This window comes from Corvus cornix, chromosome 6 (assembly GCF_000738735.6).
Source record: "Corvus cornix cornix isolate S_Up_H32 chromosome 6, ASM73873v5, whole genome shotgun sequence".
NCBI classification, from domain to species: domain Eukaryota; kingdom Metazoa; phylum Chordata; class Aves; order Passeriformes; family Corvidae; genus Corvus; species Corvus cornix.
In genome coordinates this window covers 7,080,842-7,092,871 of record NC_046336.1, presented here as the reverse complement: position 1 = coordinate 7,092,871, position 12,030 = coordinate 7,080,842, and the positions used below count along the sequence as shown (strand labels likewise).

Sequence of the window (12,030 nt, the reverse complement as noted above, 5' to 3'; positions counted from 1 at the left end):
TTAAATTAAAATAAAACACATTAAAATGTCCCTCCCTCATCCATTTGATGGTTCAGAACACTATTTTAGCCTTGCAACATGATCTGAAAAGAAGTGAAAGAAAGTGAGAATCAAGAGGATTTTGCAAATGGAAACAGTAGGCTGAAAAAAACTTCTAATTAGAAAATGCTTAGTGAAGGGTTAAAAAACAAAAAGGTATTAAGGAAATTAAAAAGGTCACTGAGGTAAGACTGTCTTATCACAAAGAGGTAATAAGGTAATTAAAATGGGTTAAGACAGGGGTTAAAAGTGTAACAGATACCAAGGTACAATTAGGGTTGATGAATACAGGAAAGACAGGACAAGGAAAGTGTGTACACAGCACACAAACTGTGCATCCAGCAAAAACAGAGTGGCTGAAAGAGCAGCTAGTAGAAAATCAGTCTGTCATTTAAACCTGGGGGCAGATGTGAACCCAAGCGGATTATATGCTTGCTTTCCTGGGGTGGATGTTCTTTTTTCCCTGCAATTGTGTGTGCTCTTCCCTTCCCCCCTCCCCACTGGCTGGCATCTTGGAAATTCTGCTGATGGACACTAAGGGATCAGAGAAACCATGGTGGCTGGCAGGAAAATAGGACATGTTTGGTTTTCTGAACTCTAGGTATCAAACAGCTCTTTGATGGTCTCAAAAGTCAGCAGTCAGACCTCCACATTTTAGACAAAAGTAGAGCTGGCCTAAACACAGCCAAGAGGTTGCTCAAATTAGGGTGAATTAATAAGGAGATGGATGGGGCATCTAAGAGAAGGGGCAAATGGCCAAAGTTTCTTTGGCCCAAAGCAACTCCAGCTTATTCACACAAACTCTCATGGAATTCCTGGGAATTCCAGGGGACTTGGATGGATTTTGCTCAAGACAAGGGAAAATGTGCCAGACAGTGAATGCTAAAGCAGATCTTGAAGTCAGCAGTTAGAGCAAATCTTAACTGATGTGGAAGTGCAGAAGGTCCAGATGCTGTAGTGAGGCTGTAACCAAAGCACTGACTCAAACACGGCTACCCACAGTCTCCTTTTACATTTAATAATTTTTTATATTTTTCTGTTAATTAAAAATACGTATTCATTTATCCCTATACTACAAGGAGCCTAAAGCAATGAATTGAAGTTTTCAAAATTCCTGTGAAGTGTACATATCTTTGATGCAAACATTAAAGCAGCCCCTACAGATCATTCTCCATTTAATTGATAAAGCATCTCGTATGAAAACTGTGCCCAGCTCTATTTCCATTGAAGATTTTAGGTGGGATTCCACTAACTTCAGTGAAGTTAACTCTCATTTACATGCCTGTATATGAGGAGAGACTCGCATTCACTATACCTTCCATAGAGAAGCCTCAATTTCCTGAACAAACTCTGTGGAGGTGCAATTTTTGCTACATTTAATGAAATGGCTGAACAAGATAATATTTTATTTTAATGATCAATATTTTATCTTAATTAAAAGGAGATCCTGAAGGTGCGATGGATGAATGGATCTGTAGCAGCTTCTTACCCACAATCTAACTCTTCTTCTTGTGTTTTATATCTACTAAGCAGACATTTGAAAGATTATACCTCTGATTTCTGCCTTACTCCACTTTCATATCAGATTGGTATCAGAAGCAGGAATTTACTGCTTCAGCACAAGAAATATTTTGGTAATCTCTTGGTTTAAAAGAATTAATACAAAGAAGTAAAACTCTTGTAACACCAGTCAGCTCCTCTTTTGCATGTCTCTAGGGGCTAGCAGGAAGGAAGAAAAATGTATATTTCTCCCTTTGAAAACTAGATCTCCTTTTGATTTGAACTCCTTAGGCACCCATTCCACATTTCTGATGTGTGACAGCAGCATGGTCATCCCCACTAACACAAAAACTCCTCACAAGAGGAACTGGGTCATCTTTGGGGTTAAATTGAAAAATGAAACCGACAAAACTGCCAGCAAAATTCACCAGGTCCAGCAAGAACTTCTTGGCAGCTCTTACCCAGAAGTATCTGTTAGTAACAGTTACTCCTTGCCAGCAGCCAGACTTCTTAATCTCATTGACAAGATCAGATTTCAAGGCTATTCAATTCTCTGTTTCAGAGTCAAATGACAGTCTGTCATAACTGTTCAGATGTTATACCCTTTCCATACTGTCTTAATCTCTTCAGTGGTAGAAGAATATCCTTTGAAGCCATCACATCTCATTTTACCCATTGCCACATGGACTTACCTCACTTGTTAGCTGCTAGAGTAATAAGAATGGTAACAATAAGCCACTGAGTATAGCTTTCAGTCATTTTTCAGCAAACCCAACCTATTTTAGAAATATTTTCATTTCAATATCATCTCCAGAGACATTTATTTAACAGCAGGATCAGCTTCAGGGCCTGAGCTGGCACCTTCATGCCCAACAGAAGGGGATATTACTGCACTGTGGCAGGTGCAGGCTGTAAGCTTAAAAACATCTTATCTGGTGGCCTTTCAAATTTGTTTGTTTCAGAGTTTTGACATTCACTTATTATTTATGGCCCAACTATGATATTTCTACAACACGTTCAGCTTCTTGACATGTTATTTCTCTTTCAGGAATCAAATACTGAGCGTGGCATGTGGAATCTGGCTTCCATAAAGGCATCCTTGTGCCTGTTGACACTCAGGAAAGTGACAACAAACAAAAACAACTACGTTGGGGAGGGAAGAGGATTTCAGATTTGGTCTCAGTTCATCTCATTGACAGGCACTTCTGAAAACACTGTGGACAAGAGTGGACAGAGGGATATCAGGGAATCTAATAGCAGGTGGAATTGATAAAAGGCTGGATTGTTCTATTGTTACATACCTCAAATTCAGGTATCTTTCTCTGAAGGTGTTCATCCCAACCTGTGATGACGGCTGCAAAATCAACCAAGCTGCACTTCCACTTGTTAACTTCCTACTCCTCTGTCCTACATTCAACCATCTTGATAAGCTTTACTTTTTTTAAGCTTGAATTTACTTCAAATTCAAGCACCTTTCTCTCCTTATCTTCCATCCTTAATTTTCTTGTAATGTACAAACTTACCCCAAGAATCTCTGTAAGGCTAAACAGGGCCAGTACATGTAGGTGGAGAAACTGGCCTAGTATCATATCATACAGTATTATATTCCAGTTTTTATTTCACATGGGCCTTCAAAATGCAGTTTGGGATTTTTTCTCATGAGCAAGCCTCCACCCTTCCCTGCCCTCTTACCAATAAGCCCCGAGTAAGCGAGAAGGCAGTCAGCATAGTTCTCCTTCAGACAACTACTAACAGAGCGTGACTCAGGCTGGCAGTTTGTGAAGAAATCTGCAAGGCGAGATCTGCAACAGGAAGAAAAATGTGTATCTTTAAAAATCAAGCCTGAAGGCATTCTTACCTTTTACACTCTCTATTTTTGGACAAGGCTTAATATTCTTTAACTTAAATGCATATTGGACACATCTCAGCCATTGAGAGTCTCTTTCTAACATGCATCTCTTTCCAGAATCTATTTTTGAAGTCAGAACAAAAAAGTGTAAGCAAACAGTAAAAAAGGAACAGAAAAACAGGGAAATGCCTGCCCTTTAGTAAAAGAAATGTTCTGCATTTTCATGCCAGGAAAAAAAGACAAAGAGTTATTTTATCATATGAGGAGTCATTTTGCCTGGATCTGAACTCTAACTGGAGTCTTTTACCCAGAACACAGTGTCTGCTGTTTTACTGATTACACAAAACTGTATGTTTGTGCTCACAGAGTAAGCAAGACTCATTGCAAGACTTGAAGCAGGACCTGCTTTGGTGCTGCCCTGAGTTTCCAGAGAGTGGGATCACCCCTGCTCTGGACTGGCGTGCAGGAGCAGCTGGCTGAAGTGGGGCAGCAGGCAGGACCAGCTGGCATGGTCTCCTTGGCCCCCCAGAGCCATGGCACTGAGAATCTATTTGTTCTCATAAAATGTACATTCATCCAAAGTCCAGAGTATTGACTCCAGGGCTGAGAGGAAAGGAAAGTGTGCTCTGCATTGAGTGCTGCTGCTGAGTGGCCACGTTATCTTCACTTACCTCATTCTGCCCATGACCAAGGAGGGGAGAGCACTGATTACATACAGGAGGTGCTTTAAGACCAGAGTGAAGCTGTATTGTGATCAACTGACTGCTACTATGTTGGAAAATAAAAGGACTAATACACACGGTCTCTTCTGGTTATTTGTGACTTAAAGGCCACGTAATGCTCCCATTCAGGTCTGTAATATTTGCGAGGCATTGATGAGGTGAGGCAAGGTTCCACATCCTACAGGTGCTCCCCTGCTCAGCTTAGCCTTATAATCTTGGAGTAGCGACTTTTGTTTATTTACAAAGTGTTATTTAGACCTTTATCTGCATGGAAAAAAAAAAAAAAATCACCTCCCTACTTCAATCTTCTCTTCTGTGAAATAGGTATAAAAATGTTCCTTTTCATCTGACAACCCACAGTAATGTCTCAGGATCAGATGCTTAATCTTTGCAAAGCCCTCCCAAAATCAGAATAGTACAATCTATGAATTTTCATCACTGCTCCAGCATTATGCAGGTTTGCAATATAAATGCACTTTTTCAGTTTTGCAACAGCCCTACAAAAGTTAGCAGAAACAAGTGATTTGCAAGTGATTTACTTTATTTGTTTACATGCTCCAGAGACTCATTATCTTTGTTTGCTTTATTGTTTTACCTACCCCGGAATGGGACTGGATACACATCATTAATTGACCTGAAAGTAACGATGGGCAAACATCAAAAGGTTCAGAGGCTTAGTTTGAGAAAGCATCCTATAAATAAACTCCATGCAACCTATACCTGAATTTATGGGAGCTGTTCTGATGGCCTTATTTCAGTTCCATCTCTTGCTAACTGTACTGACACCAGCAAATCCACGGTTGCCTTCAAGTCATAGTCAACTCTAAGCTTCTCATTCCCTCTCTTGCCTTATTTAACCACTTAACCTTGAGATGAAAATCTGTACCCACTTGCCTTTAATAGCTTTAAAAAAGTCAATCTCTCTACCGAGCCTTCAGGATGCCCTACTGCCCTATGTGTATGTGTACATAAACTTCTAAATTTACATAAACCCCCTACTTAGCTGGTGAATATAAACTGTATCTACCAGGAGACAGGCTGAGAAGAAACGGGTCTCAAGGTATGGGAAGAGATAAATAGCAGCACCATGAAGAAAGTCTGGGAAAGGAAACCCTCTGTCACTGCAGTGATTCCTCTCTTTGTCAGTAATTAAGATAGTGGCTCAAATCCAGCTTTTGGATCAATTGGGAACAAAGACAGTTGACAGTTTCAAAGGATTTTTCTAATTCTACTAATACCTGGATGAAGTCAAGTTCAGAACAGAATAGAGCCTATTACACCTATCTAGTATGAAAAACCTCTGCCATGTATAAACAGAAGGGCAAGCCTTCTGTATATACAGTATTCTTGCATTTCTAAAACAAAGTAGCTCCTCAGATCTAAATTTCATTACTTATGTGACCACAAATAAATCTTTTTGGCAGTGGAATTATACAATCAGCGTCTCGATAATCATGAAAACACTTCTTGCAATCATTTCATTCTTCTTAAATGTCCAGCTCTCCCTTAGGTTATTAGATGCATTGGTCCAGAGATCATTTAATACACTCCGCTTCTCTAAATGTTTTTAAGGACTGATAACTATGGAATAACACCAGTCATTTACTACCCAGCCTGCTTAAAGAACTTATTTGTTGTTCCTAAAGGAGGTTAAAAATAGCTCTGCTGATCTCTTTTGCATACAGCTTGATTTCCATGTGAATTTCTGAAGAATTTTTTGCGGTCATAAAAAGTAATGATGTGACAACACTGCACATTTCAGTTTTTGTAAGTCAAATATAGTTCAGATAGCTCTGGTCTGAGCATTACTGGACATTATCACACACCCCTTCCCTAGCAAGTCATCCAAACTTCACACAATCCAAGCTCTCACCCTCTCCTGAGCTGTTAACTACACCTGATACTCATGTGGATTCATTTGTACAGGAGATAAACTGAAGGCCAGAAAATAAAACCAGAGACCTCCATCTGCCATAAAATACTCCAATACTTTCAGTGCAGATCTGCTGATTAACACCCACTGAAGATGTAGCCCAAAACATTTCCAGTCGACTGGCAGTGAGGAAAGTGTGCTCATCAGTGAACACCAAAACAGCGGTACTGCTATTTATCTAGAGAGAAAGACAAATTAGCCTAATGAGAACCATTAATCCTAAAGTATTGCACATGAATATTAAGAACTGTTTGGGTAAAAGAGACAATGCTTTTAGGGATGTGGAATCAGAGCAACCTGATAATAGCAGCCCTATAAAAAATAGGCACACGGTGTTAACTCAGTGCTCCTTCAGCAGGAGGCAACTTGGTAGGCACTTCAGTAGGTGGCAAGTTAGGAGTTTCTAAGCCATGACTGAGCAGTTTTGTTATCTAGAGAACAAACAGAGCTTGCCACATGCACCTTCAGGTGTGCACAGTTTTACATCTGCAATGTATACAGACATATCTCACTGCTGGAGAGAGAAAGACAGGCAGTTTTATATTGTTCATACCACGTACCAGGACCACATTTAAAAGGAACTATTAATTTCTTTTTCTGTCACAAAATCCTCATTGTGCACAGCAGCATTTATGATTTCTTCCCTTTTCCTTGCATAAATAAGGGGTACTACCCAGAAATCTTTCTCCCAGGAAGAGTTAGAAAGAAAAAAAAAAAAAAATCTCTTTGTAGGGCAGAAACTGCACAAATTAAATTAGTCCTATCTTAGCCCTGGAAAACCTGCAGATGTTCTGAAGAGCTTACTTTAAATATTTTGTATACCACTAGCTGGAAAAATAAGAATAATCCCATAATCCCATAGGCAAATTCAAAGAAAATCTGCTCAAACAACAAACAGCCTTTCTGAAAAGAAAAAATCCCAAACCTGCTATTCTCTAATGCTTTGTATTAGTACCAGTAAAATAATTTGTAATAGTTAAAAATACAAAGGAAGCAAAGTTAATTTGCTTTCCTTATGATAGTGTCTCTTCAAACACTCAGCTGGATAAATCAAAACTTTCATATTTTGCTTACAAATAAGCTTTGTTAATAGCAGTATTGTATTTAATCTGCATATAATTTTTGAGGCAATTTAATTTTATATTAGCACAGCCCGTTGCATAGGTAACATTGATTAGATTTTCACTACTTTTTATTCTCAAGGTTTTGTGAAAGTTCTTTGATGTCCTGAAGTTATCTTTGATATTTATCAGTGCTCCCTCTTTAAGGCTGGTCAATTCAGCTTTAGCATTGGTGCAATACTTAAAAGTATGATATAAATTGTGAAGTTGCAGAAAACTTTTATACTTTTTAGTTTGGATTGGGTGCAAATCATGGCCTATCAGAAAGCAACTCTCTGAGTCAGAATCCTCCCCAAGAAGTACCCACATTGCTGGGATGGCAGGTGTTGATTGCTCTGCTTTTTTTCTCTCTGACTGTACTGTTGGTACACAAGGGCTGAGCCCCTGAGGAGAGAAATGTCTCCACCTTGCCTTGGCACTGGTGATGTTCAGACCAAGCAAGACACTGAACCCAGGTCTCCTGCTGGCTGCACACATATTAAGTTGTGATGTCCAAGAGTGGTTACAACCACTCACCCTGGTGGGAATGCAGAGAGCAACAGCTGTCCTGTGCCACACCTCAGGGATGTCAGGTGAAGTCTGGGCATGCTCACTGCCACCTCTCCTTACATTGCTGCTTGTGTTTAGGCATCTATTTATAGCAGTAACTTAAAGAGTACGTAAATGCCAGAGCTGAGAGACTGGGGTGACTACGCTAATTAGTCAGAGCTGCTCCAGCGTCTAGACACCATTTGGCAGTGCAGTCACGTAAGGGAAGTGCTGCATCAATATTCAAAACAGAAAAGAAGTATAAATCCAGCACTGAAAAAAGCAAGACTAAGTCAATGAATGTGTGTCATAGTGATAAACGGCACCATTACAGAAAAAACAACAAGTCAAAACACTTGTTCCTCTTTTGTGGGGGTCTACTGCAGTGTCCTACTCTGGCTGCAAATAGCACCCATACAGCTGGGGTGGTGCTGCTTCTGCTGGGATGCAAGAATGGCAGGAGGGGTTGGCGTGTGGCCAAACTGATGGCTTCATGGTTGGAGAAGCATTTCATTTTCCCTTTCATAAACAGTGAGAAAATGAGGCAAAGGCCACATAAGTAACTCTTTCAACCAGTGGGACAAAAAAAGCCTCAGAAGAGCTCCGTAACAAGAGACGACTCTCCCTGCATAAAGTAGCTTTGATCCATCTTTTTTTTCATTAAAGGACACTAGAGCTGTGTAATATTAATAAATCTCACACCTCCTTAGCTGTCTACACACACTATTGAGCACCTGTGAGCAACTACAAATTTTGACATTTTTATCTAAGAGGTCACTTTCCCATGTGTTTATTATAGAGCAACCCTGCTAAATTTTTCCAACAAAAAGGTTGGTTTCTGTTTGGTTGCTACCCTCCTTCTCAAACAATGACAGTGTCCAGGCTCTGAGGGCACTTATGATCCTGCCAACCCCTGGGGCTTCCCCCACCCAGTTTGTGACCCAGGACCCCATTCAGCCCCTGCCCCAGTGGTCCTGTAGGACCTCAGTCTCTATTCCGCCCCCCCCCCCCAGTCCTGCCCTGCCTACTCAGCCATGGTCCCTAATGAGCCAGGTCTGCTACAGGGGATGTCCCAGTCTGTCCCCAGGGAGATGCCCCATGCCTGGGACTGCCCTGCTCCCGAGCCTGAAAGGTTCTGTCCTGCCCATCCCTGGAGTCCCCATGAGCCCCAGGAAGCCCCCACCCCATGCTGCACCCTGACACCTAGCTCAGCATTTGTACCTTTTGGGGAGTGGGAAGGGTAAAAAGTAGATTTCTGATGGCAAACCATTTGCCTCCCAAGACCTGAATATTGAAGGCAGTTTCTCTCACATGAGCTGATCCAAATCTTTTCCAACACTGGCAGAAACCATTACAGGATTTTAGACCCAAATACCATCTACTAACTGAAAGAATCTGGTTTTTATCAGGTTTTGCTGCTGTTTTATTATTTTAAATGACTGGAAGCCTAAACCCAAGCAAATATTTGATTCTGGATTCAATTATCTCTAAAAACTGTGTTGTTCATCTGGTATCAAAATATGGACAATCCCCAGTTACACAGAGGCAGCCTATTTGGATTGTGGGATAACTAGACACAGGATCAAACAGCAGGGACCACACAAGATTCATTGAGATGCCTTCTAGCAGCACGAGGGCTTGCTCAGAGCATCAGGCCCAGGCACAAAGCCCACCAAGGCTGGTCCCTCCAGAGCACCCACACTCAACCCAGCTCGCTGTCTGTGCCATGTCCCCACACACTTGCCAGCAATTAGTTACTGCTCAGGCTTCTTGTTTACCAGGGGCCTCCTGGACATCTAATACCGCATAAAATGGAGATCTAACTCTTTGGAATTCAATCACGCAAAATGAAAAGCATTTCCACCTATGCATATCTGTATTTTAAAATTAAAAGTACAAACATTGTGTTCTTTCTATTTTTCTATTAACAAATTAGTACCTTACACCCAGTTCTTTTACTGAACTTAGTGCAAAGCAAAATAAAGTAAGTTCTATTAATATTATCTGTAAGTTCTGTTATTATCCTTTCCCCTTTGCTCGTGTCATCTGCTGAAGACCAGTTAGATCTTTTTACACAGTACCTGCTATAGAAAATCAAAAGAACTTAACAAAACACTAATGTCATAGTTTATCAATGGTAATTAAATCCTCTAAGCAACTCAAGACCATGCATGAGAGTAATTTTAATTTAATATATTAGATCTCCTTTGGGTTTAAGGGAAACTACTAAGCTCAAAAGTGATTCTAAACAAGTATGATTTGTTTGAAATTGGGTTATATAAATATTTATATACTACTGACCTTTTGTATAATAAAGCCAATTTTGAGAAATATGGTGAAAATCCTGAGCACAAGGTAATGCAATAAAGAATTAGAACAGTGATTTTTCAGATGCTGTGACACAAAACAGAATTTTCTCTTTCTGTTCACAGAAAAAAAATTACCTCACATCATTTTTTAGAGGCCTGTTTGAGAGAACATCTGGAAAACATTCTACAGGAAACCAAACCTATATTAAGCATGTTTTGCAGGGCTCTGCTTCCTTGCATCGACCTTAAGCATTCATAACGTGTTTCTGTCTTCTCAGCTGCAAAGAAAACACTTCTGTCAGAGTCCTCTACAGAATGACAGGCTGAATTGTCAGCCTGTGATTTTATCAGGGGATGCTGGTAAGATTTCTATTTAGTCTACCTGTCTCTGTACCAAAGCTCTCCAACAACATGAACAAATCCACCAACTGCTTTCCAGCTACCATGAGTTTGTATATTTTCATTTTGTTTAATTTCCTTTATGCTGTTTAATTTGAAGCTTCTAAATAAACATGACTGGCATTTTTTTAAAGATGCCCAAGCCTCAGCATCTCCTGACAGGATGCTACTCAGAGAAGAACTACTGCATTATGGGTAGAGAGTAGAGTTGCTCTCACTTCATCAGCTGAGCAAAGAGAATGGTCTTTGAATTACAGGCTGGTAACCTAAGAAAATCACTGTCACTCTCAAAAAGCAAGCCAAGGAAAAGTAGTGCCACTGCAAGTCCTTGAGTGTGCCACTGGACACTTCAGCGTTTATTAACAACTATATTGTGGGTGCACACTGAAAGGATGTGGTTCCAAGTACCTGAGAAAGACATCCATGGCAATAATATTGCCTGTAACCACTTGAATAAACTATAATAGACTACTACTAGCTCAAGCATGAAACTGATGGGAGTTTGGAGATGGAAAATAATCTAAAAAGTCCAATACAAATTCTCTCTTTACCAGAAAAGTTTTTGTTGGTAGATGAACTGGAACATCAGGTTTCTTGAGGTTATACAGTGATGCTCTTTGCATAAGAAAATATCTCAATGGTATGTGTGGTGACATTCCTGAAGGAAACAACTCCATGTCCCCTCGTCAGAGAGGTGGCTCAAGGAAAGAAAAGGTGTCCAGTGTGTGCTTGTACTCAACTGAGCAGGGTCTGTAGGCAGCCAACATGGCTGAAACCCATCCTGGAGCTACTCCAAATACTGCTCCAACCTCGGAGTAAGACAATAAATACAAAACCAGAAATATAGAAGATAAAAGCAGAGTAGAGTCTCTTTTGTGTGAACCCATTTTTTTTCATGCACAGAACAGCCCCACCAAACAGCAAGACGAGAAGTTCTGGCAGCAGCAAACTAAGAGAGCATTGATCTTATTCAGCATGTTTTACTTACTTTTAGAAGTAATATGGATATATAATGATAGTACAGAAAGCACTGATTTGTAGTGTAAAATTGGAAAACAAACCACTTTTACCAGTTAAGGATGATGTGCTGTCTTAAGAGATTTGTGTTTTGACTCCACTCTCAAAAAATTGTGAACACACGAGGCGGAGAAAAAAAATGTGAGGCCGAGAGCTGACAGCCTGTGATACACACAGACATTTACAGAGGTTGTTCTCAAATGAACTGTCCATTCTGAAAAATATTTTGCAATGCTGCATGATGGGCAGTTACTGAGATGTATCTCCACCATTTCATAATGACTAATTGGCAAAGGGAACATCGTAACTGAGAGGACAACAACTGTGATTTATGCTTGAAATGGAACAAAAGAAAGTGAATTAACATTCAAATAATACAGTTTGAATTTAACAGAGTTCTTAGTCGTTTGTGCTTTGCAACAGAAAAGCTTCCTTTAATGGTTTATAGAATGTGCTTGAAAAAATATAATGTAAGCACAAATGTGTGCACGTAAGGTCATCTATTAATAATCTTAGACAAGGGTCACAGCTAGCTCACATAGAAAATCTATCATCAACAGTAAACACACACCAGAAAACCCTTTCTGTGTCACTTGTTTTAAAGCCAGCAGGT

At 40.1% G+C, this 12,030-nt stretch overlaps 1 protein-coding gene across 1 annotated transcript in view; it reads right to left on the bottom strand.

Annotated features, from left to right (window-relative positions):
* The window catches only part of GFRA1 (GDNF family receptor alpha 1), a 137,403-nt gene that overhangs the window by 35,052 nt on the left and 90,321 nt on the right, over positions 1-12,030 (bottom strand). Inside the window, 1 exon segment of the mRNA XM_010408555.4 lies at positions 3,232-3,341. Within this exon segment, the coding sequence (XP_010406857.2) occupies positions 3,232-3,341 (110 nt within the window).